Source organism: Lissotriton vulgaris, chromosome 3_1, assembly GCF_964263255.1.
Source record: "Lissotriton vulgaris chromosome 3_1, aLisVul1.2, whole genome shotgun sequence".
Classification (NCBI taxonomy): domain Eukaryota; kingdom Metazoa; phylum Chordata; class Amphibia; order Caudata; family Salamandridae; genus Lissotriton; species Lissotriton vulgaris.
Genome location: NC_141689.1, coordinates 2,089,871,333 through 2,089,898,624, shown reverse-complemented (window position 1 = coordinate 2,089,898,624; position 27,292 = coordinate 2,089,871,333). Strand labels below are relative to the sequence as shown.

The following is a 27,292-nucleotide window of genomic DNA, read 5'->3' as shown; positions in this document are numbered from 1 at the left end:
GGGGCTGCCAGGTGCGTTGGCGCCTTCTGCCTGCGACGTGGTGGGGCTGGGCTCGCTTCCTCCCGCTCCCTCGTGGGCTCCCTTCTCAGCCAGGGCCCTTGGTGGGGTGGTGGCGTGCTCCTACCGTGCTTATGCGCAGGTCGCCTCACTTCTTGGCTCTCCGACTGCGAGTGCACTTGATCTTGTCTCTGCGCCTCTGCCACGCTCTTCCCTTCGGTTTTGTAGCGCCTCCACGCTTCCTTCCTTCTTCTGCAGGTGGATGGTGCGGATAGTCTAGTTCTGGACTTCCCGCGTCTCTGCTTGCTCGGTCCTGCCACGTGTTGCACCTAATCTCCATCAATGAGTGGACAGATCCCACTCCTCGTCGCCACTGTAGAGGTTCAGGTTCCCTCCTAATAACCACACTGAGGCAGGAGTAGAGGGAAATTATATTTATTTAAATACAATAAAGTATTAGGGAAGAGCACCGGGTGTCTGGTGTGACTCGCGCTGTGCCGGGCTCTTACTAGCGCGAACCGCCGTTCGCGCATGCGCAGACCCACGTTTTCCACCGGCGCGTGTTACGTCACACGCAAGCCGGTAGCGTCTAGAACGCTAACACCACAAAACTAAAGAAGTAATCTACGAACAGTGCTTTAAATGGGCCGGTACTCATCGGTACTGAGTACCGGCACTTCTTTCATTTATCCCTCTGAGTACCGGCACTTCTCTACTGCAGAGGAGAGTACCGGTACTCATGAAACGCTGGTGCTGGCTGCCTTTCATTGATAGCCAAGGCACTACTGTAGACCGGAGCCGAGCCCAGCTGAGCAATTCACCGTGGGCTCATTTGCATACCGTCCGGGAGTTCACCATCTGTGCACTGTCATTCTTCTCCATTGTACCGTCTTATTACTTACAGGCCGCACGCAAGCCACCAGTCACGAGTTCTGAGCTAAGTTATCCCAAGAACCCTGTCCCCCTTTGAAAAACTAGCTTCATAACTACTGCTGCAGTAACTCCATAAAAGTGGAAGAAAGAGCCTGACTTTACACCATGCCCCAGGCTGAGGAGAATGGAAAAGTCTTTCTTACTTATGCCACACCCAAGTTGCACGGCCTAATCCTCCACTTACTTCACAGAAGGTAGAACCTACTTCACTCCACTCCATCTCTCTTGGGGTACTACAGATCCTCATCGTGCCACAGAGGACAGTAGTATGTAGCCTTCACCATGAGCAAGAGCTCCTGTTTTGTGTCATGGCTGGATCCACCACCACTCCTCTGCTCCAAAATTTAAATCTGAATTCACAGTCTGACATGCTGAAAAGAAGTCATGATTTTAGGTCCTCCAGACATTTCTAAGGTCGGGTCATTCACATCTCAGAGGAGTTTACAGTGTTTTTTTCAAAAGGTAACATCTGTTTTCAGCCATTTGTTTACGTATTCCAGGACCACAATGCATAATTTATAACCCTTTCAAATTTAAGGTTTAAGCAACACCCTTCTAAATACAGGAAAAGGAAAACAATGTATACCTTAAAAACAGATATTGCAAATATCGACAACAGATATTGTGGTGAGCACACTATGGGCAACGGCCAGTGAACACTGAGGGTTTATGAATACTTCTGGTGAGGGATGCGTCTTGTGCTCAATGCCATATGGGCACGACAGCAGACAGTTTTCACTAGTACAGATGGCAGAGGACTGGTCACAGAGCAAAGTTAAAGTCTATGACTTCTGCTAATTGGGCACCAGGTGTACGTAGTGGGAATATGTTACTACTGAACTTTGTTCAGGCAATCCTAATGAAATCGAGAAAAAGCCTCGACTCCATCCTTTATGTACAGAACCATTCATTTCTCGTCTTCTCATACACCCCATGAAAGGCCTGTGCCTGATAAGGTCAGCAGGACTATCAACTATGGAATGACAAGTTTTCAGAAGCCTCTATGCAAAGGCTATTCCATCAACTTGCAAGGCTGCAATATTCCCCTGATACTGCCTGTTGAAACAACACTCAGCAGACACACAGCAATGACAGAAATCACTACATAGGAGTACAGCTCCAATTCAACTAAGTAACTGCACCAGCCTCACCTCTAAATCCCAAGCATTGGAGAGCCAATACGGAGGCTGTAGTGAATAAAAGTCAATCTGGCTCAAGTGGTGAGTGTGTGAGTCAGTTGGTGGTTAGGCTGAGCTCCTGGTGGGGCTCTATGCTGTAACATCAATCTTGAATAAACTTACATGGAAACTACTTGGACCAGATCTGCTTTTATTCACTACAGAGGCTACACTGAAAGGGAAGGGATTCTGGGTCCGAGCGTGAAATCCATTAAAATCTCAAAACGACTTCACCTTTAGCCATCAGTTGTCTCACATTGGAATCTAGAACTGAGCTCCGTAATTTACACTCTGCCTGCAACAGATTGCATTAACTGCGTCTTATTTGATACTCCACATTCCTTACATTACAAACGAATACAGAGCTGTACAGCGCAGGAAACTGAACGATGGAGAAGTGTGGCTCACTGGTTAGAGGAGGCAGACCTGGAAGCAGAGGTCAGCCCGGGACCAGGGTTCAATTCCCGGCTCGGCGGGGTCTTGAGTCCTAAAATGTCCATGGACTCGACAATTCTCGCTCCGGTGCCTACTCGATTCACGGGTTCACACTCTGCGACTGTGGGCAATAGCTTGCTTAATCTCCACAACGGCCCCTTGCGGCGGGATGCCTGGCTTTCACCTTGCGGATACCCTGCCGGGGTTATCTCACAGGGGAATACCAGGACGGGTTCCCTAAGCAAGCGCTTAGAAACCGCTCGGTGATTTGCGCTATATAAATTCCTCTACATTTACATTTACATGTCGAAAGGAGGAGGATAAGGCCAAAACTTGTAAGCTATGCAATCAATAATTTGTAGAGCGCACTACTCACCCGTGAGGGTTTCAAGGCACTGAGGGGGAATTTGAGGGGAGGGTGCTACTACTGCTCAAACAGCTAGGTCTTGAGAAGACTCTTGAAGGTCAGCAGGTCCTGGGTCTGTCGCAGGTGGATGGGGAGGGTGTTCCATGTTTGGCGGCGAGGTTGGAGAACAATCTGCTGCTGGAGGTCGTTCGGTGGACACGTGCAACAGCGGCGAGGTCAGCGGAGCGAAGCTGGTGGTTCGGGATGCAGAAGGTGAGCCGTTTGTTGAGGTATATTTGTCCGGCGTTGTGGAGTGCTTTGTGAGCAAGGGTGAGGAGCTTGAAGGTGATCCTCTTGTTGACGGGGAGCCAGTGCTGGTCTCTCAGGTGGGCAGCGATGTGACTGTGGCGGAGGATGTCGAGGATGAGGCGTGCGAAGGGGTTCAGTATTCGTTGATGTCTTTTCTGTAGTTTGGCCGTGGTTCCTGCAGAGAGGGCGTTGCCTTAGTCCAGCCTGCTGCTGATGAGGGCCTGGGTGACCGTCCTTCTGGTTCGGGTGGGGATCCATCTGTAGATCTTGCAAAGCATGCGGAGGGTGTTGAAGCAGGAGGAGGAGACGGCGTTCACTTGCTAGGTCTTTGATAGTGATGAGTACAGGATGAACCCCGGGTTGAGTGTGCGGCCGGTGGGAGTCGGGGCAGCTACCAGCGTGGCCTGCCACCAGGAGTCGTCCCAGGCGGAGGGGGTGGAGCCAAGGATGAGGACCTCCGTCTTGTCAGAGTTCGGTTTAAGGTGATTGTTCTACAGCCATTCGGCGACGGCCTTCATTCCTTCGTGGAGGTTGGTTTTGGCAGTGGCGGGGCCCTTGGTGAGGGAGAGGAACAGCTGGGTGTCGTTGGCGTATGAGACTATGTTGAGGTCGTGCGATCGGACGATGTTGGTAAGCAGTGCCATGTAGACGTTGAAAAGGGTCGGGATGAGGGATGATCGTTGGGGTACACTGCAGGTAATCTTGGTGGCTTCGGATCGGAATGGAGGGAGGCAAACTCTCTGGGTTCTGCCACTGAGGAAGGAGGTTTATCCAGTTCAGGGCTTTGTCGCGGATCCCTGTGTCGTGGAGGCATGTGCGTAGGGTATGGTGGCAGACGGTGTTGAAGGCGGCAGAGAGGTCCAGGAGGATGAGGGCCACGGTTTCGCCGTTGTCCAGCAGGATCCTGATGTCGTTGGTGGCGGCGATGAGGGTGATTTCGGTGCAATGGTTGCTGCGGTATCAGGATTGGAATGGGTCTAGGGTGTTGTTCTCCTTGAGGAAGCGTGTCAGTTGCCTGTTGACAATCTTCTCGATTACTTTCGCCGGGAACGGGAGCAGGGAGATGGGCCGGAAGTTCTTGAGGTCCTTTGGGTCTGTCTTGGGTTTCTTGAGTAGGGCGTTGATCTTGGCGTGTTTCCAGCTCTCCAGGATGGTGGAGGTGTCGAAGGAGCTGTTGACGATCTTCCAGAGTTGGGGTGCAATGACGGAGCTCGCTTTGTTGAAGACTTGGTGAGGGCAGGGGTTAATTGGTGAGCCGGAGTGGATGGTCTTCATGATTTTGATGGTGTCGTTGGCGTAGTCCCAGGAGAGCAGGAGGCCGGTGAGGCTAGAGGGCGGCGAGTGTGGGCTGTCGGCAGCCGTCGGGGGGTCTAGGTGTTGAAGCTGTTGTGGATGTCTGCGATCTTGTGGTGGAAGTAGGTGGCTAGGGAGTCGCAGAGGTCTTGCGACAGTGGGATGTCATTGGAGCTGGGGTTAGTGAGTTCCTTCACGATGTTGTTGAGCTCTTTGCTGTTGTGCGCGTTGTTGTTGATGCATTGTTTGAAGGAGGTCCATTTGGCAGTCAGAATGAGTTGGTGGTACTTGTGGCTGCCATTCTGTAGGGCTGCGTGGGTGTCCGGTGTCTGTTCGTGGTGCCACTTCTAGTAGAGTCTTCGGCAAGTCTGCTTCGATGCCTGGAGGTCAGTGGTGAACCAGATGGCCTGTATGTGCGTCTGTTTGAGGGTTTCTGGATCTGGGCGAGAGTGTTTGTGCAGTCGTTGATCTATTGTCTGAAGTTGCGGGCGGCTGTGTTGGTGTCGGTGGGGTCGGTTGGTGGGTCTCGGGTGAGGGTGGTGATTAGCTTGTCTTCGGTGACCTTGCTCCAGCTGCAGTGGTTGATCGTTGTGTGTGGTGAGTTGTGCGTGGTGAGTTTCTCGAAGGAGAAGAGGTGGTCGGTCCCAGTGGAGTTCGGTGGTGTGGCTGAAGGTGGAGTGGTTGCTTGCGGAGAAGATGGGGTCAAGCCTGTGTCCGGCCGAGTGAGTGTGTGTTGTGACAAGCTGTTTGAGTCTGAGGTTGACGAGGCTATCGAGCAGGGTGGTGGAGTTGCTGTTGTTGGCGTCTTCGAGGTGGAAGTTCAGGTATCCGAGAAGGATGTAGTCTGTGGATGCTAGGGCGTATGTGCTGACTATGTCGGTTAAGCGTCGCTGAACAGTGCCTGGGGTCCGGAGGGTCTGTAGACGAGGATTCCTCTGAGGGTGGTGTTGGGATCAGTGTGGATCTGGAAGTGCAGGTGTTCGGCCGAGTTGAGGGTGTCTTCGGAGCTGGTAGAAATTCTGAGGGTATTCCTTTGGACGATGGAGATTCCTCTGCCCGGTCTGTTAGTGTGGTCCCTGCGGGTGATCATGTAGCCCTCTGGGATGGCTATCGCAATGTCGGGTGCAATCAATTACGTCAACTAAGGAGATGGTAAACCAGCCACATGGTGCATCTGCTGCTGCAGCAATCTGTGGGTGATCTGCTGCTCACAGATTTGAAAGATTGAGAATGTGCTCCTTTCAAAGTCGTCCAAAATGACCACCAGTGAGCTGATAAATAGTTGCTCGGGGTTAGCACTGCTGCTTAGATAAATAATTAAACAGTGAATAGGGCAACCCAATCTTCCCCAAGGAAATGGGTATAGTTAATTAAATAGACAGCAATCCTTGAGGAATCATTTAACAAACAAATTTCTTATTTCAAAAGTCGTCATGCACATGAACGAAAAATTCAATATAACAAGACAAGGTTATCTCAGAATAGTTTCCTTTTATCAAAACTTTGTTTTACACTTTCCTTTTTTTAATTTTCAGAAATTTTTGTGCAGGACATAAAAATATGTACAGTAAGTGTTGGACAGGCCACGTGAGGGGCTTGCCTCCTCCCCACATGACAGGGCCCGGGCCCCGGTCCTCCAGACGTTACCCACAAAGGCAACCCGCACCCCGTCCCATGCGGGACTCCTGCCGCGGACATCTCTGTATCATGGGGCCGAATTCCTTCCCGCTCCCTCGGCCGGCCCGGCCGCCATCTTGGACACTGCACCACGAGGCCGCGTGGCCTCAGATCGACCCTAACCCTGGGCCTGGCCAGGCCCCGACATCCCGGCACCACCATCCACCCAGGAGGTGAACGGCCCACTTGGCAGGTTGATGGGAGAAAGAAGTATCGATGGCTCTCCCCCGCCAGGTGCCGATCGCGCCCAGCTCCCCCGGGCGTTGGCTCCACCCCCCTGCTGGGTGTCTGGACTCCCTCATCCCGGACCTCCCGACCTCCAAGTGCGAGGGTCCGGACATCAAAGGGCACCAGACCTATAACTGGGGCAGCTCCAGAGCAGGAAGGCAGTTGTATCCTGGAGTCGAGAGACGCAGTGAAGAACTCATCCTTGACGGACTACTGGCGCTGCCGTAGTCCTACCTTGCAAACTATTGTCCTGCCTGCTGGCGCTGCCGCAACCTTCTGAAACCTTCATCGTCGTCGGGACCTGCTGGCGTGGCCGCGGACCGTTTGTAACCACCACCTTCACCGGGACCTGCTGGCTCCGCCGCGGACCGTCGCTATCTTCAACCATCCCGGGACCTGCTGGCTCCGCCGCGGCCCGATCATCCAGACCGCCGAGCTCGAGGATTGTGAGCTATTCCATCTACCAGATTGGTAACAAGACTGTCCCGCTACCCTTTCCCCAATCGAGAGACTAGAACCGAGGGGACCCCTGAGTCCAGACCTCCTTGTACCATTTCACCGTACTTAAAGAATTGCTTATAAAGAACGTTAAACCTTATCCTGGTGTGGTGTACATCTGTGGGGGGGAAGTTACTCGTCTGTACGATCGCTGGAGACGGCTCTCCCCGGAGACCTCTCCCATTATTCTCGGCCGACCCTCCCGGTCCGTCTAACATTGGTGGCCAGCGGCGCGATCCGAATCAACGCGTAATCGTACAGAGAGTAGCTCACCCCACGACGAAACCACGATGACAACCAAAGAGAGCGGATCCACCGAGAAATTCCAGATGGAGAAATTGGAAGAGTACAGCCATCGTGAGTTGAAGCAATTCTGCATTGAACTAGGTATCGCTACCACCGGTCTGAGTACTAAGGACGATTTCAAGCACGCCATTGAGTCGTGGGCAGAAACCGGGGCCGACAGAACCCCGGACCAAAATATCACAGCAGCCGAGAAAAACGCCACGGCTCCCGAGGAGCGAAGAACGGGTCTGTCGCAAAACGAAATCCAAGAGCGAGAGAAAAGCAGACTACATGAATTAGAAATGGCCCGGCTCAAAATGGAGGGCGAACTCAAATTAGCCGAACAAAAACTGAACCTAGAACATCTAAGGCTCCGAGAAGAAAGGGAAGAAAAACAGAGACAAAGAGAGCTCGAAGAGAAGAGACTGGCGTATGAACACGAACGCAACCTAGCAGAGATCGAATTACGTAAGCAGAACAAAGAATTAGGGGTGCCCGAGCAACCGCGCACCCCGGGAGCAACAGAAAAGAAAGTACACATCCCCAAGGATGTCGTGCGAGAATATTTCCGAGATGACGACATACAGCAGTGGTTCAAGGCCTACGAGATCGCTATGACCTCCCACCGGATCGACCGAAGCGACTGGGGAGCCGGCCTATGGGGGAGGTTCGTCAATGAGGGCCGCGATGCCCTGTTACAGCTCCCCGACCATCTAATGACCTCCTATGACCACATGAAAGCTACCCTCCTCACCCGCTATGGGCTCACACCCGAAATGTACCGCCAGAGGTTCCGAGACTGCACCCGGATCCCGGGTACAACTTGGGTGGAGTACGTGAACTACTTCAGCCGAGCCTTTGAGGGTTGGATCAAGGGGAGCAATGTAACGACCTATGAGCAACTCTTCAATCTCATGGTATGGGAGCATTTATCTAACAACTGCTTCGTCGAACTCAGGCAGCACCTCCTCGACAGTAAATTGACCGATCCACGACAGCTCGCCGCCGAGGCTGACCGGTGGGAAATCACCCGAGTGGGCCGAAATGGGTCGCATGAACCGCACCGGAACCACCCAGGTCAGCACCGTCCCCGAGGGGGAGGAGGAGGCCAGGGACGAGGAAGAGACAACGCCCTGGCCGCTCCCGCTGCCAACACTCCACCCCCGGCCAACCGGGGCAACACCCCGGCGCGCCCGGGGTACAGAGCCAATGTCACGTGTCACCGATGCCAGCGAGTCGGCCACTACGCCAATGACCCGAACTGTCCACAGAACCAGAGCCCGAGACCCCGCCAGATGGCTGCCGCCGCCCTGGGGGAAGAACAAATCTCCGAAGAACACGAGGAACATGAGCAAGAACACCCAGAATGGGAACCGGCCGCCATGGTTCTAGCATGCCTAGGGGGAAAAGACATGGTCCCGCGGGCCCCCCTACCCGCCAACACCCGGAAGTACAGTCAGTGGGTGAGCATTAATGGGCGCCGGGCCGAAGCCCTACGTGACACCGGGGCCAGTGTGACAGCCGTCCGCTGTCACCTGGTGACCCCAGAACAGATCCTGCCGAACGTTCTCTGCCCTGTCCGCTCAGCCGACAACTCGGAGAGTCTCTGTCGGATGGCCTGCGTCCCCTTCGAGTGGGGAGGAGTCTCCGGCATGTTGAAGGTGACGGTCCGAGATGATGCCCCCGTAGACTGCCTCCTGGGAAATGATCTGGAGAGTTCCCCGTGGGCCGCCGTAGAGAGAAGAGAGCACCTGGGGATGTTGGGTCTCCCGGACTGGGCGTGCGTAACCACCCGGTCCATGGCCGCCCGTGCCATCCCCAGACCCGAAGAACCCGAATGGCCGGCACCTCCTCCCCCGGTCGCTCCAGTCGAAGACACCGTCCGTGCCGACCTTCCCGAGCAAACCCCCGAAGGGCTCGCCCAGCTCCAGGACCTTCCCGACCTGGCTCAGTGGCGTCAGGAAGGGGGGCCCACCCAAGAACAGTTTCGTCAAGAGCAGAAGACCTGTCCCTCCCTCGAGGGACTCCGCCAACAAGCCCTCGCCCAAAGCGCCGGGGATACCGCCGGAACCCATTGGGTCTATTGGGACAATGACCTGCTGTACAGTGAACAGAGAATCGCGGAGTTAGGGGCCAGTCGAGTGCTAGTGGTGCCCCTCCGCTTTAGAGACTTTTTGCTAAACCTGGCCCACGATGTCCCCCTGGCTGGTCACCTGGGTCAGGACAAAACCTACAGTCGCCTGGTGACCCACTTTTTTTGGCCAAAGATGAGGAACGACGTACTCCAGCACTGCCGGTCTTGCCCCACGTGCCAGGCCAGCGGGAAGAGCGGCCGCAAGCTGAAAGCCCCTCTGCAACCTTTCCCAGTGGTCACCACCCCGTTCGAGAGGGTGGGAATAGACATTGTGGGGCCCCTGGACCCCCGTACAGCACAAGGACATCGGTTCATCCTGGTACTGGTGGACCACGCCACCCGCTACCCCGAGGCTGTTCCCCTGCGAACTGTGACAGCCCCGGTGGTTGGCCGGGCCTTGATGGGAATCTTCTCCCGGGTGGGCTTCCCCCGAGAAGTCGTCAGCGACAGGGGCACGAACTTTATCTCAAAATACATGAAATCCCTCTGGCAACAGTGTGGGGTCACCTACCGATTCACGACCCCCTATCACCCTCAAGGAAACGGCCTAGTTGAGCGGTTCAACCGCACGCTCAAAGGGATGATTGGGGGGTTGGAAGAGCCCCTCCATCGCCAGTGGGATGTGCTACTGCCGTGCCTCCTCTTTGCCTATCGAGAAGTCCCCCAGAAGTCCCTCGGCTTCAGCCCGTTCGAACTCTTATATGGACACCCGGTGCGAGGGCCGCTCAGCCTAGTCAAAGAAGGTTGGGAAATGCCCCCTCTGAAGAACCCTCCAGATGTTTTCAAGTACCTCCTGACCCTACGCAACCAGACCAGAAGGTTCAGAGAAATGGCTAAAGCGAACTTGGAGGCCAGCCAGGAAGACATGAAAAGGTGGTACGATCAAAATGCCTCCTCCATCGAATTTGAACCCGGCCAACAGGTATGGGTGATGTCTCCCACCGAACCATGCGCCCTGCAAGACAAATGGACAGGGCCCTTCAAAGTGGTCGAGCGCAAGAGCCCTGTCACCTATCTCATCGATATGGAATCTTCACGGAACCCCCTCCGGGTCCTCCACGCCAATAGACTAAAACCCCACTTTGTGCGCTCGGAGCTCAGCCTCCTGATGGCAACAGACAGCGGAACCGAAGAGGATTCCGAGCCACTCCCTGATCTCCTACGGACTCGAGAGAAGGACGGCTCCGTGGATGGGGTCCGACTCTCGGAGGCCCTCACCCAGGAGCAACGTCAAGGCTGCCGAGACCTCCTACTGCAGTTTGCCGCTCTGTTCTCCCTCACCCCAGGGGTCACCCCCTGGTGCTCCCACGATGTAGACACGGGAGACAGTCCCCCTGTCCGACATCGGGCCTACCGCGTACCAGATCGGGTACGGGCCTGCACCCAAGAGGAGGTGTCCAAGATGCTCACGCTCGGGGTCATCGAGCCCTCAGACAGCCCTTGGGCCAGCCCAGTGGTACTGGTCCCCAAAGCCGCCGCCCCCGGCACCACTCCGGAGCTCCGGTTCTGCGTTGACTACCGGGGCCTCAATGCGGTCACCAGAACCGACGCACATCCCATTCCCCGAGCAGATGAACTCATCGACCGTATGGGAGCTGCCCGCTACCTCAGCATCTTCGACCTGACAGCGGGCTACTGGCAGATCGGTCTCACACCCCGAGCCCAAGAACGATCTGCCTTCTCCACCCCTGATGGCCACTACCACTTCAAGGTCATGCCATTCGGCATGAAGAATGCTCCAGCAACATTCCAGCGGCTAGTAAATCAGGTCCTGGCGGGACTCGAAGAATTCAGCGCCGCCTATCTGGACGATATCGCTGTGTACAGCCGCCACTGGTCCGACCACCTCAACCACCTCCGAGAGGTCCTGCAGGCCCTCCAACGCGCCGGCCTCACGATCAAGGCCAGCAAGTGTCAGATTGGCCAAGGGTCCGTGACCTACCTCGGGCACCAGGTGGGAAGCGGTCTGGTGGCCCCGCTGCAACTCAAAATCGCTGCCATCCAGTCTTGGCAGCCCCCCATCACCCAGACCGAGGTCCGCGCCTTCTTGGGGCTCACAGGCTACTACAGGCGGTTCGTGAGGGACTATGGCAGCATTGTGGGGCCCCTCACGGAGCTCACCTCCAAAAACCACCCAAAGAAGGTCAACTGGACCCCAGACTGTCAAGCGGCCTTCGAGAAACTGAAGGCCGCCATGTGCACTGCCCCTGTGCTCCAGGCCCCCAACTACAGTCGGGAATTCATCGTCCAAACGGATGCCTCCGACCATGGCATTGGGGCAGTCCTCTCCCAGTTGAACCCCGAAGGACTTGACCAACCAGTGGCCTTCATCAGCAGACGTCTCCTGGCCCGAGAACAACGCTGGAGCACCATCGAGAGGGAGGCCTTCGCAGTGGTGTGGGCTCTCAAAAAGCTCCGACCCTATCTCTTCGGCACCCACTTCCGGGTGCAAACAGATCATCGGCCCCTGCAGTGGCTAATGCAGATGCGGGGGGAAAACCCAAAACTGTTGCGTTGGTCCATCTCCCTGCAGGGGATGGACTTCACCGTGGAACATCGACCCGGCCAGGACCACGCCAACGCAGATGGCCTGTCAAGATTTTTCCGCCTCGCCGAGGAGAGTCCCCAAGAGGATGGGTGACTCTCCCCGCCTTCAGCTGGGGGGGACGCATGTTGGACAGGCCACGTGAGGGGCTTGCCTCCTCCCCACATGACAGGGCCCGGGCCCCGGTCCTCCAGACGTTACCCACAAAGGCAACCCGCACCCCGTCCCATGCGGGACTCCTGCCGCGGACATCTCTGTATCATGGGGCCGAATTCCTTCCCGCTCCCTCGGCCGGCCCGGCCGCCATCTTGGACACTGCACCACGAGGCCGCGTGGCCTCAGATCGACCCTAACCCTGGGCCTGGCCAGGCCCCGACATCCCGGCACCACCATCCACCCAGGAGGTGAACGGCCCACTTGGCAGGTTGATGGGAGAAAGAAGTATCGATGGCTCTCCCCCGCCAGGTGCCGATCGCGCCCAGCTCCCCCGGGCGTTGGCTCCACCCCCCTGCTGGGTGTCTGGACTCCCTCATCCCGGACCTCCCGACCTCCAAGTGCGAGGGTCCGGACATCAAAGGGCACCAGACCTATAACTGGGGCAGCTCCAGAGCAGGAAGGCAGTTGTATCCTGGAGTCGAGAGACGCAGTGAAGAACTCATCCTTGACGGACTACTGGCGCTGCCGTAGTCCTACCTTGCGAACTATTGTCCTGCCTGCTGGCGCTGCCGCAACCTTCTGAAACCTTCATCGTCGTCGGGACCTGCTGGCGTGGCCGCGGACCGTTTGTAACCACCACCTTCACCGGGACCTGCTGGCTCCGCCGCGGACCGTCGCTATCTTCAACCATCCCGGGACCTGCTGGCTCCGCCGCGGCCCGATCATCCAGACCGCCGAGCTCGAGGATTGTGAGCTATTCCATCTACCAGATTGGTAACAAGACTGTCCCGCTACCCTTTCCCCAATCGAGAGACTAGAACCGAGGGGACCCCTGAGTCCAGACCTCCTTGTACCATTTCACCGTACTTAAAGAATTGCTTATAAAGAACGTTAAACCTTATCCTGGTGTGGTGTACATCTGTGGGGGGGAAGTTACTCGTCTGTACGATCGCTGGAGACGGCTCTCCCCGGAGACCTCTCCCCTTATTCTCGGCCGACCCTCCCGGTCCGTCTAACAGTAAGAAATATATTCACGCTCTTTGGGGAGTGTCCAAACAAGTAAGAAGCACGCGAGCACCACAAATGCTTTTCCCCAACAAGCTATATTCAGGTTCAAACACTTGCTTTTGCCAGTAGATGTGGGCTGTTTCATCCGGACGCGTTTCGGGCATCTCCCTTCCTCGGCGGCATACAGTCCATGAAACACCATGTTGTCCCGCCTCCATTTTAAGCCGATATCGCATGCCAGGGATTGGCTGAACAACATGATCCTATGCGTTGCTTTATGGGAAGCTACTATGAAACCGATGCGGGTTCCCAGAGTAAACGTATGTGGTTATGATTGTGTTTTGCAGAATATATGCATTGTTGAAGACTAAGATTATCTTTGAAGTGACGAGGACATTTCTAGCAAGTGGCTACTTGCTGGAGGTAAGAGTGATTACTGACAGTGGTGATAGTGTTGTTTAGGTTTATTTTAAGTGAATTTTATGTGACTTTGGTATGTCTTTTGAAGTTGTGATTTTGTTGTTTTTTAGGACTTTAGTGATGTATTGGTGACACGCTGTGTCTAGTGAGTACCATTGGCTAGATACTAAACACATATGGTGTTGGTTGAAGTTATCACGTGTTGGGTTGTATGATACACTTGTGGGGTAATTCTGGTTCACCCTATTTTTGGTTTGGTGTAAGCAGACGATCATTGTTGTACATATGGATAAGGTGATTTCTTGTATATATTGAAAGGTATACGTTGTGTTTTAGATTAGATTAGGTGCAACCTCTTTCGTTCTGAGGATGGTCTCGTGGAATTGATCTTGAGAGACCGAAACATCTACGCCACTACACCTTTTGCTTGTGACATTAAAATCACCCATAGCGCTCCATTGCTGAAACAGTTCCTTTACTTTGTACCCAATCTCACCCTGCTTCGCAGTATTTGTTATTGTTACTGCCATTTTGTTTGTTGTGCCGTCCCAGACCGTCCCTCCACCTCGCTCCCGCCTCCCAGCTGCCCCTCCCACCCACTGAGACTACAGGCTGCCCTCGTCCTCGTGAAGAGCTGTGACCGTCCTGTCCTGTGCAGAAGCAGTCGCTCCCCTCACCTCCTCTCCTCCTGGTATCGTGCTGATTGCGCTTTGTGCCTCATAATTGTTTTTGCAATCCTTTTGTGTTGCGCTTTCAATCGCTCACCACTGCTAATCACTCGCTCTACTGCTGGGCATCACTTTGTATTGTAAATCGATTTTTCTGTGTGTAACATTGCGCGCCTGCTGCTGAGTGCGTAGCGCTATACCACTGCTGCCTTGACATTAAAATCACCCATAGTGCTCCATTGCTGAAACAGTTCCTTTACTTTGTGCCCAATCTCACCCTGCTTCGCAGTATTTGTTATTGTTACTGCCATTTTGTTTGTTGTGCCGTCCCAGACCGTCCCTCCACCTCGCTCCCGCCTCTCAGCTGCCCCTCCCACCCACTGAGACTACAGGCTGCCCTCGTCCTCGTGGAGAGCTGTGACCGTCCTGTCCTGTGCAGAAGCGGTCGCTCCCCTCACCTCCTCTCCTCCTGGTATTGTGCTGATTGCGCTTTGTGCCTCATAATTGTTTTTGCAATCCTTTTGTGTTGCGCTTTCAATCGCTCGCCACTGCTAATCACTCGCTCTACTGCTGGGCATTACTTTGTATTGTAAATCGATTTTTCTGTGTGTAACATTGCGCGCCTGCTGCTGAGTGCGTAGCGCTATACCACTGCTGCCTTGACATTAAAATCACCCATAGTGCTCCATTGCTGAAACAGTTCCTTTACTTTGTGCCCAATCTCACCCTGCTTCGCAGTATTTGTTATTGTTACTGCCATTTTGTTTGTTGTGCCGTCCCAGACCGTCCCTCCACCTCGCTCCCGCCTCTCAGCTGCCCCTCCCACCCACTGAGACTACAGGCTGCCCTCGTCCTCGTGGAGAGCTGTGACCGTCCTGTCCTGTGCAGAAGCGGTCGCTCCCCTAACCTCCTCTCCTCCTGGTATTGTGCTGATTGCGCTTTGTGCCTCATAATTGTTTTTGCAATCCTTTTGTGTTGCGCTTTCAATCGCTCGCCACTGCTAATCACTCACTCTACTGCTGGGCATTACTTTGTATTGTAAATCGATTTTTCTGTGTGTAATATTGCGCGCCTGCTGCTGAGTGCGTAGCGCTATACCACTGCTGCCTTGACATTAAAATCACCCATAGCACTCCATTGCTGAAACAGTTCCTTTACTGTGTGCCCAATCTCACCCTGCTTCGCAGTATTTGTTATTGTTACTGCCATTTTATTTGTTGTGCCGTCCCAGACCGTCCCTCCACCTCGCTCCCGCCTCCCAGCTGACCCTCCAACGCTCCGCCCCCCTCCACTCTCCATTTAGGACAGATGGACCTACGCGCAGCGTCCACGCGCAGCGGTCACGCCAAAGGTAAGCCCGTCTACGCCCGTCCGCGCCTGGAACGCGCCCAGCGCCAAACCCCCTGGCCCCCACAAACCGCACTCCTCCCGCATAACGTATGACGCCGCCACCCTCTTAGCCCTCAACCCCGGACGCACTCCACGATGCTACGAAGCTGCCCCAGGACGTACCCATGGTCCCTTCGCCTGTCACTCCTGCAAGTTCGCATGCACCAAGAACCGCGCCAAACCCACGTCCTCCAGACACAACTCTGAATCTAACCACCTGAAGTCCATCCTGCTGAACACCCGCTCGGTCCACAGACACGCCACTGAACTCTAGGACCTACTCGACACTGCGTCACCGGACATCGCCTTCCTTACAGAAACCTGGATGAACGCATCATCAGCACCCGACATCGCCATAGCCATCCCGGACGCTTACAAGATCATTCGAAAAGACCGCACCAACCAAACAGGAGGAGGCATCGCCATCGTCCATAAGAACACCATCAGAATCACAACCAGCTTCGACAATAACCTTCCAACCGCCGAACACCTCCACTTCCAGATCCACACTGACCTCAGGACCACACTTAGAGGCACCCTCATCTACAAACCACCAGGAACCCGTAAACAATTCAGCGAAGACATCACTGATTTCATCAGCCCACATGCCCTCCCCTCCGAGAACTACATTCTACTGGGAGACTTCAACTTCCACCTAGAAAAGAAAAACGACAGCAACACCACTACCCTTCTGGACAACCTGGCCAATCTCGGACTCAAACAACTCGTTGACACCCCCACCCATGTAGCCGGACACACGCTCGACTATCTTCACCTCCTGCAAACACATCTCCTTCGATCACACCACAGCTCTCCATTGGACGGACAACAGCTGTGTTCACTTCAGCTACAAAACTACCACGATCCAGAATCCCCCACAACCTATTCCTCGAAGAAACTGGAACAAAATCACCACCGACCAACTCCTCACATCGCTCAACCAAAACCCTCCCACCCTCTCATCGGACCCAAACGAAGCTGCCACCAAACTCAAACAATGGATCACTCACAGCGTTGACGAATTAGCACCCTTGAAAAACCATCAAACCAAACAGGGTAGCAAAAAGGCCCCCTGGTTCAACGATTACCTTAAGAAATCCAAGAAACTATGCTGTACTCTCGAGAAAACATGGAGAAAAAACCCAACCACTGACAACCTGACCACCTTCAAGGCAGCCACCCGCAAACACCACCAATTGATCCGATCCACCAAGAAATCAGCATTCAAGGATCGACTCGACAACAACGCTCTTAACAGCAAGGAACTTTTCAACATCGTCAAAGAATTTACCAACCCAAGCGCAGCCTCAAACGACATCACCCCCTCCCAAAACCTTGGCGACTCGCTATCCTCTTTCTTCTACAACAAAATCGCTGACATACATTACAGCTTTAAGAACATCTACATTGAACAGTCCACTCCACCCACCTCCAAACTGGAACTGCTCGATAACAACCTTAGCGCCTGGAACCCAATCACCACTGAAGACACCATCCGCCTAATGAACTCCATCCACTCAGGTTCGCCAACCGACCCCTGTCCCCACCACATCTTCAACAAAGCAGACTCCATCATCGCACCCCACCTCCGTGCTGTCATCAACTGCTCCTTCAACTCCGCTACCTTCCCAGAAAGGTGGAAACACGCCGAACTCAGCGCTCTCCTGAAGAAACCCACAGCAGACCCCTCTGAACTTAAGAACTACCGCCCCATCTCCCTCCTCCCATTCCCTGCCAAAGTCATCGAGAAAGCCGTCAATAGCCAGCTCGCCGCCTTCCTTGAATCCAATAACTCCCTCGACTCCTCACAATCCGGCTTTCGAGCCAAACACAGCACCGAAACCGCCCTCATTGCAGCGACAGACGACATCCGATCGCTACTGGACAACAGAGAAACAGTTGCCATCATCCTACTCGACCTCTCCGCCGCCTTCGACACAGTCTGTCATAGCACCCTCATACAACGCCTCAGCAACGTCGGAATACAAGGAAAAGCCTTAGACTGGATCATCTTGTTCCTCGCCGGGAGAACCCAGAGAGTCCGACTCCCCCCATTCAAATCAGAGGCCACCGAAGTCATCTGCGGAGTACCACAGGGATCATCACTCAGTCCCACCCTCTTCAACGTTTACATGAGTCCACTCGCATCCATCGCGCGACAACACAACCTCAACATCATCTCCTACGCTGACGACACCCAGCTGATCCTCTCCCTCACCAAAGACCCTAACACCACCAAAACCAATCTTCATGAAGGCATGAAAGAAGTAGCCAAATGGATGAAAAACAGCTGCCTGAAACTTAACTCGGACAAAACGGAAGTCCTCATCCTAGGGCCATCCCCCTCTGCCTGGGACGACTCATGGTGGCCATCGGCCTTGGGCACAGCACCCATACCCACAGACCACGCACGTAACCTAGGCTTCATCCTAGACTCCTCCCTCTCGATGACCAGACAAGTCAACGCCGTCTCATCCTCTTGCTTCAACGTACTTCGTATGCTCAAAAAAATCTTCCATTGGATCCCCACCGAAACAAGAAAGACTGTCACCCACACACTGGTCACTAGCCGACTGGACTATGGTAACACCCTCTACGCCGGAACCACAGCCAAATTACAGAAAAAACTCCAACGCATCCAAAATGCATCAGCCAGACTCATATTGGACATCCCTCGCCAAGCTCACATTACCAGCCACCTGAAAGACCTCCACTGGCTTCCCGTCAAAAAGAGAGCAACGTTCCGTCTCCTCACCCACGCACACAAGGCCCTCTACAAACTAGGACCCGAATGCCTCAACACACGACTGTCCTTCTACACACCCACCCGCCAACTAAGATCCTCCATCAAGCCCTCGCCGCAGTCCCGCGCATCCACAGATCCACCATGGGAGGAAGATCCTTCTCCTACCTGGCAGCCAAGACCTGGAATTCTCTCCCCACTCACCTCCGCCTCACACGGAACCACATCTCCTTCAGAAAGGAACTTAAAACCTGGCTATTCGATAAATAATGCACCCCCTCCCACAAGTGCCTTGAGACCCTCTGGGTGAGTAGTGCGCTATACAAATTCCTGAACTTGAACTTGAACTTACAAATGCGTAGAAGGTGTAACATACTGTTGTGAATATAGATTTTTTCACAACAGTTTTTTGGTTGCCGTATATGACCTGTACATATATATATTTCTTACTGTACATATTTTTATGTCCTGCACAAACAATTCTGAAAATTAAAAAAGATGTTTGGAAAGTGTAAAACAAAGTTTTGATAAAAGGAAACTTTACTGAGATAACCTTGTCCTGTGTTATATTGAATTATTCGTTCATGTTCATGACGACTTTTGAAATAAGAAATTTGTTTGTTAAATGATTCCTCAAGGATTGCTGTCTATTTAATAGATAAATAATTAAGTAGGATATACGTATGTATCTAATGCAGTTAAATAGCGCTCTATATGCAGTTTGCCCTCTAGAAGCACTGATGTTAAATTGCTAACTGTTGAAGAGTCGAAAAGAAAGAAAAGTCACTACTGTTGGAAAGAAATCTCTTAAAAATGTAAGAAAGTAATACGTTTATACGTAGTATATGACAACATAATATGCTTAAACATTATTTCCAAATATGCAGTTGTCAGTTTTTAAAAATATTTTTCCAAGTTCTCAGCTACAGATTCATAATTCAAATTTCTTACCTTTGTGAGGCTCTCTCATGATTGCTATAACAATCAAGTTAAAACACGGCTGCATCACAATTTATAAACATTGTCCAGATTTCAACTTAACACCAATAATTGCTGTGATGTGTTAAAGGGAAACGTACAGTACCTCCAGCATTAACTGCGTGAACTCTTCATTGCAGAGGAACGTAGGCTTCCAGTCTTGCCGTATTTCACCAGCATCCGTATGTGCGGTGATTGCTGCAAGTTTAAGTTTACGAGACAATGTAAAATACTCATTTTCGTAAAAAAGTATTATTTAAAATAAACGTTCTGTGTCTCCAGAAATCGAGGAATAGAAATTCATTCAACAAAGCAAATATCTTTCCATCCTGTACATAGCAGCTCTTGTAAGGTTTAGTCTTGGAACTATTGACAGTAAAACCATTTTATTGGTGTGAGGAGAGCTTACACCTCCAACAATCGGTATCTTTTTTGTTAACATTTTTCTCGTTTGCAGAAACAAATTAAGATAAACTCTCACCCTAACAAAAAGGGCCATTCAAGCATCCTGCGTATTGATTCCCAGAGATACTGGCAAGCTGGCCGATGAAGCACCAAGAACTTCAAAATTTCACAAATGATCCACGCCTGTTTTTACAATTTACAAGTTCATGGTTTTTAACGATCTCATGAGAACTGCAATTGAAAACATGCAATTTATTTCGCTGGCATGCACTACAAGTCCAGGACTATCAGAGAAATAAAAGAAACGTGAACATGCTTCCCAAATTGAACGCTCTCTCTGTGGCTCTTTCTCCACACTGATAAGCTTTTCTGAACGGTGAACAAACAGAATACTTTTTGGGGAAATAACCAGGCGTTTGTGAAATATTTGTTATATGGGTGTAATCGCAGATAGGTCCCGGTTATACCACGGTCCGACCGTCAGACTATGATGCTGGTGGAAAGACCGCCGCCTCCGAAAGGATCGGGGATCCCGTCGGGGCGGCGGTTGGACTAGTAATCCCAGAATGGCTAAAATGCTTGCACAGGCACTGCTGTCAGGATTACGATGCCCATTGCAGGCAGATGGAAATGGACTTTGGGGGCCCCAAGCTGTGGCCCCGTCCAACCTAGGCCTTCCCTATGGGGCCCAGGGGGCACACGTATTTCCCCCCCAAACACCCATGGTGCCTGGCACACTGTGCAGCGATGTTTGTAAACATGCCTTTTGCCATTGGAGCTTCTGCTGCGGTTCTTTTCCAGGCCGCAGAACAAGTCTCAATGGTAAAAGGCATGTGTCCGACTGCCTACACAGTCGTCGGATCGTAATTCGGCAGGCAGGGCCCCAACTGCCTGTCAGCCGGTCCCGATCCCAATCCCGAACAATGGCTGTCTGACGCCCATCCGACTGCCATTGTAATAAGGCCCATTATTTGGGAATTTCATGTTGCGCAAAAAGTGCAACATTTTGAGAATCACAAATCGGTAAATAAATTTAAAAAATCGCAAATAATTAGCGATTCCTTAAAAATCGCAGAATCAGTTGCGAATACCCAAATAGCGATTTCTTAATTGCGTATTCGCAGAATTTGCGAACTCGCAATTAAGGAATCGCAAATCTGCTAATCGGAAAGTCAGGTGCAGCTTGATGACATCACAACCAGGAAGTGTGACTACCCATGCTGCACCGGAGCTTCAGGAGCAGAGTGAGAGGCTGGAAGGAGGGCTGAGGCACCAGTGCACGGATACAGAGACAGGAGAAATGGCCACACAGGACCAGCAGCAGGGTGAAACCACCAGAAAGAGAAAACAGAAGTTTTCTAAAAGGGAGCAGGAGGTGCTCATCCAGGAGATGGTGGTGAGCCATGAGCTGCTATTTGGAAAAAAAATCCTCAGAGTGCCAGAGACCCGCAAAAGAAGAATATGGGCGGAGATACAGGAAAAGGTCAACTCAATTAGTGTCACCCACTGCAGGGTGAAAGAATTGCGCAAGCGGTGGTACGATATGCGCCAGCGTTCGAAGGAAAGGGTTGCTGCCAGGCTGATGGCGGTAAAACAGACCGGTGGAGGGACTTCCACTGCCACTGCTTCCACGCGCTGGAGGAAATGGTCGAGGGGACTTTGCTACCGGAAAGTGTGAGCGGCGTGGCAGACCTCGACAGCTCCGACCCACGAGTACCAAGACAAGGTAAGAAGTATGCCATCACACCCCTGATACCTACCTACTTCACCCCCACACCCAGGTTAGACCCAGGCACACATCATAACTGTTAATCCAGTGTAGGCACACAAGCAACCACAGCAATGCATTATGGGAGATGTAGTCACATGAACTAAACAGTGGAGCAGTGAAACTCAGCTAGGCTCAAGCAGTATGTGTGTATCAGTGAAGGCAAAATACAGAGTCAGGATCCATGTAACAGACAAAATAGAGTTAATTATTGCATTACCAATGCAAGGCAGAAAAAGCAAATTAATGTGTGCATTTACGTCCACAGTACCACAAGAAACACAGGGACAAAGGCCCGGAGGGGAGGATGAGTCCCACAGCGCAGCAGTGCCAAGGCAAGTGGAGGGGGAGGAGGAGGGCAGCCCTGTCATCCCACCAAAACGCCCCCGGCGCATTGCAGTAGCTCCTTTGCCACCGCTGGAGTATGAAATCCGTGACACAGATAAAGAAGACAACCAAGACCAGGGGCAGTCTGAGCCACAATCCAGACCTCGAGCACTTCCAAGTCCCATACCAGCCATTCCATCCAGGCGCAGCTCACATCCATCCCCAAGTACATCTGCGGCAGGAGAGGAGACAGTGTTCAGCGGCCTTGAAGGGAACATGCTTGAGGTGCAGCGTCTGCAGGGTAGAAGCATAAGGGCACTTCAAAGACAGCTGAGAGTGGGCTTCAGGGGCATGACGGGTGCCCTGGAGGCACTCTGTGCGGAGATAAAGGCGGACCGTGCTGCCAGGCGCAGGGAGAGGCAGAGCCTCCACACAAGCCTTGACCTCTTTACAAGGGCTGTAAACCATCTGGCCTCAGCCACCTCTGTGCAGTCATGGCGCAGCATCAGCATGCAGCGGTCAGGACCTGGCCAGGGGACTAGTCCAGGTCACATGTGCTGTGGACCAGCTGCGGACAGTTACTACTGGTGGAACGGGAGTCCTCAGTTCCCTGGAGGAGGACGCCCAATCAAGCAGGAGCAGCATCACTCCGCTGCTCACACAGGACAGGCGCCTTAGTGTGCGTCATGGCAGGGCTGCAGATGCCACTGAAGAGGGCAATGTGCACTCGGGGCGCGGAGCTAGGGGACGTCAGCGCAGCCGTTGAGGTGCCCTGTCTAACTAATGGCAATGGGTGAATTAACCCATTACACAAAGACAACTGTGAACAATTGTTTTTTTCGCACTGTGCATCCAACATGTGTGGGACATTACTACCTACAATTGTGTGCTACACAGGCTGTGTGATAATATTAATCCTGAACTCAAGGATAATAAACACAGTGTAGCATGAATACATAGCATTGTATCATCATTTCTCACCTATAAATAGTTCTGTGTTATGTCATCTCCCTCTGGCGCCCGGCTGCCGCACCAATAACACCGGCTGCCCTGCATCCTGGAGCTGGCCTTTCCTGGTGGCTATGTTATGCAGCATGGCACACGCAACCACAATCTAGCAGCAGGTCTCAGGGTTGTATTGCAGTGCTCCTCCACTCATATGCAAGCAGCGGAAACGGCTCTTGAGTATACCAAAGGTCCGCTCAATGGTACAGCGGGTGGCAGTGTGGGCACTGTTGTACCTCCGCTCCCTAGCGTTGGCAGGATTTAGGTATGGGGTCAATATGAAGTCCCAGACAGCATACGCATTGTTACCTGTGAGGCAAGAGGAAATAGGTTAAACACTGTCCTGCCTCTGCTGTACTTTACTGTTGTGCCACAGTTTCCTATGCAATTGCTTAGCAGGTAGCCCGCTCCAAACTCCCCATTTGTGAGTCGACGGTGGATCCCACTGTGGCAAAAGACGACTGAGTCGTGGGTGCTGCCTGGGTATTTAGCTACAATGTCAGTGATAATGTATATGGCATTGCACATCACTTGTATATTCAGGGAATGGTAGGATTTGCGATTCCTGAACACATACTCGTTCTGGGAGGGGGGAGATAGCGACATGGGTCCCATCAATGCAACCGATGTTGTGGGAAATTTGTGCAATTTGAAAGAACTCCTGCTTGGTCTGGTCTAGTGCCTGTGCTGTGCTGGGGAAGTGGATGTGGTGATGCAGCCTCTGGACCATTGCATCCAGGAATGCGTGGAAAAGGCACGAAAGTGCACTCTGTGAGACCCCTCCTGCTGTGGCTATCACCCCCTGGAAGCTTCCTGATGCCAAGAGGTGCAGTGAGCACAGGACCTGTACATGGGTGGGGATGGTGTGTGTCCTGCGTGTGGGGTGTTCAAGTATGGGTTTGAGCTCCTCAATTCAGTCCAGGATGCTCTCTTCATCAAGCCTGTAGTTAATGTGGATATCCTCCTCAGTCTGCTGGAACAGGGTAATGCGCGCTCTGAAGATCCTTTCCAAGCGTCTCCTCCTCTGTGCAGCAGCTCGGAGTCGCAGCCTTCTGGCTATTACATACAGCCCATCCATTGTAGAAAAGTACTGTGGCATTGTGGGCCTCTTTAAATATGTTGCACCTGGTTACCACCTGTTCAGACTAGAGGGTAATTACAATTAGCAAATTTGCGAATATCGGGTTTTCGCTATTTGCGATTTTTTGATGCATAGTATTATGCGAATTCGCAATTTAGGATTTCCTCGTTAGAGATATTTGCAAAGGTTGTGTGACATTTTGCGAATTCGCAAAATTATTCTCAGATTCCATTTTCGCACAATTGCTAATTTAGCGATTAGTAATTTTGTGATGTGAATGTTGCTCAAACATAGCATGGCTGTGTTTTGAGATCGCATACACCGTTTTTTTGCGATTCGCAGTGTTAGCGATCGCAAAACTGTTTCATACATATGGCCCTAGGTGAGGTTTAATTTTCAGGTGGCATACCAGTTTTGCCTGATGTTAATAAAACTTGGCAGAATTCACAAAAAAACACGCACACACTTTGTAATAACTGTCATGATCTGGTTGCAACAGGTTGGTCTTCTCCGAAACATTTTGCTTTACTCCATTTCTGCTAAACTCTTTTTTTGTTGGCACTAGGACTCTGTGCTAGCCAGTGCTAATGTTTATGTGCTCACTCCCTAAAATGTGGTAATAGATGCTGACACCCAATTGGCTTGGTACATTTAGTACAGTGGCACTAAATATACCCAGGACCTGCAAATTAAATGCTACTAGTGGGCCTGCAGTACTTATTATACCACCCACTTTAGTAGCCTTTAGGACCTTTCTTAGGCCCGCCATTGCAGCCTGTGCGCAGTTTAAACTGTTGTTTCGACCAGATAAAATTAACCTTTTGCAATGTGTTAGAAATTTGGGTCTCTAGCTGGCAAGTTGTTACCCTGTCCAAGTAGGGACCCTTCTTCCTAGTCAGGATAAGGGGGATACACTTCTAAATAACCCCTGTTCACCCCCTTTGTACCTTTGCACGAGCAGTCAGGCTTATCTCAGAGGAAGTGTGTAAAGCATAACTAGGGCTCCCGGTTTTATGGTGTTTATTTTTTTGCCATGTCCGTCTGTATTTATACATATTTATTTTTGGGGCACTTTTTCTGTATTTATCCACATTTATTTTTGCCGCAAGCAAAAGATGACGCTACAGCTAGTATTTTTCCACATTTATTTAAATTGACAATGCACACATGCGCTCGGTTGTTATTGGTCAACACTACATTCATCTGAAGACTTTGCCATTTGCAGAATGTCCCAAATATGCTTAAAAGTGCTATGGCAAGCCATTTGTCTCAGAGCCTTGCATTTTCTGTCACCTGTAGGGTGCCACATCCTCTTCCCCACTGAACCCCATACTGCCCCATGAAGAGAAACTCACACTGCCTTCAGCTACAGCCCATTTGTGCTCCGCTTTAAACACCTGGAAGAAATTCAATTCAAATTATGCTCTATACTACAGTAATATGCTGCCTGAAAAAAAGTAACAACATACTGGAAAAAAGCAAACACTGATTGGGAATACAACTTAATGCTTTTACACTAATTATTCAGAAATCAACGAGTGTTTTTGCTTGAAAAGCAAACAACATGTAAAGAAAAGTAGCGCTTCACTGTCACACTCTGTAAGGTGGCGCTAATGTGTTGAGTGTAAGGGAAACCAACCTGGCCACTTTGCGACCACTCTGTCTTGCTTTATTTAGTTATGTATTTATTGGTTGTATTTTCAGGGTGGAAGGGCTAATAAAAATTGCTGGGGTGGCTAATTTTTTTAACAAACTGGCATGTTTTTTCCCCTGTCTGCTCGGGACACTTGTCTCTTAGTTCCGCTCAGCATACCAGGCTCGTTATTCAACACAGGAGAGTTTTGGAAGGGTGTGTATTTTAAAGTTCTTGAAAGTTTGCAGTCCTTTTGGAAATTCAAACTCTCACTGGAACTGAATTATTAATTCTGTTCCCGATCTCTTTGCTTTGACTTCTTGCCACCAGTGTCTGGCGGAGATGGTTTTATTTATTTTAAGCTTTTTTATATAGAGCGGACTTTATCCGAAGGTGTCAGAGTGCTTCACAATAGGAACAGTAATACTACATGAGGAGAAAATTACAAGTGAGCATGTTACAAAAGCACACGTAACGTTACATGTGGCAATAGTGACAATGGTTCATGTGTTCCTGCTTTGCAATGATGCTCTGCTATGACATACATAACGACTCTCTCAGCCTCTGTTTTGCATTAGGTTGTGTACCTGTCCTGGATAAATAACAAATACCAGAAAAGCGTGGCACCAATTAGCTACAGCACCGAAGCAATTCAAACATTCCAGGTTGTCCCATATATTCTTTTTTTTTTTTTTTTAAATATATTTTTATTGCAGGAATCAGTAAATCAATACAGTATCGACCAGCATTGTGTTATGAACGATATGTACAACAGAAAGCCCACTGATCCCCCTCCATAACGTTTGTACACAGCCAATTAGCCCATATCCCTGGGGTTGGGCGGCAAATAAGCTGGGGTCAGTAGAATGCTGGAGCTGGTCCGGATGACACACTGTCCGTCTTCTGCTTTTCTAAACAAACCCAAAACCCCCACAGTAATCCCCCCCCCTTGAACTGCCCATTAACTACGGAACTCTCCCCCCCCCCCCCCCCCCCACCATCAGCGCCAGGGAGTTCATCAACGTAGGATCCATTGCTTGACCCACGGTGAAGACAATAGTGCTATCAATGCTAATGTTTATCGGGACTCGGGGCGAGTTGCCTCATCACAATCGGAGTCGCTGGGGGTACAATAATCTCTGAGGGCCTGCACCAGCGTTTCCCACTCTAACGCGGCCTCCTGCGCCTTCTCGTTACCCTGCCTCCAAGCCAGCTGGTATCTCAGCGCGCTCTCACCCGCCGCCCACTTCAAAAGCTCACTGTGCCATCTGCTGCCTGCCGGACCAGCCCGTGCCTTCCAGTTCCTGGTCACCTCTCGCTTAGCAAGTAGGAGCCCCAGGTCAATGAATTTACTGGAGATTTTATTCCGGGGGGTGTGGGGGAACCAGTGCAAGAGCCCCACCGCCACATCGAATGATAGATGCCTCCCCGTCACCTCCTCTAAGGTCGCCTCTACCTCCTGCCAGTAGGACGTCAGCCCTGGACAGGCCCATAGCATGTGTAAAAGGTCCGCCTCCTGAGCCGGGCACCTAGGGCATTCTGCTGAAGCCGTGGCAAAATAACGCCTGATCTTCACCGGGATCAGGTACGCTCTGTGGAGAACATAATAGTGGACCAGTTGGAAACGGGCGCTGCGTGTACCCTTCCAGGCACGCCTCACCAGCTGGGCCCAGGTCGTCTCCGGTATCTCCCTACCAATGTCCTCCTCCCAGCGGGATTTCAATGTGGTGAGAGGAACCAACCCCTCGGTGATCAACCTGCCGTAGAGGCAAGTGACCGCCTTCACCGTGCCCGCCGACATCATCACGTACTGGCATACCTGAGATAATTGGGGTTCCTCTAGCCCGTTCTGC

At 51.8% G+C, this 27,292-nt stretch overlaps 1 protein-coding gene across 1 annotated transcript in view; it reads right to left on the bottom strand.

Annotated features, from left to right (window-relative positions):
- Positions 1 to 27,292, bottom strand: part of CLOCK (clock circadian regulator) — a 1,177,342-nt gene that overhangs the window by 813,214 nt on the left and 336,836 nt on the right. Inside the window, exon 6 of the mRNA XM_086962635.1 lies at positions 19,327 to 19,418. Coding sequence (XP_086818761.1) covers positions 19,327 to 19,418 — 92 coding nt within the window. The remainder of the gene's footprint in view (positions 1 to 19,326; positions 19,419 to 27,292) is intronic.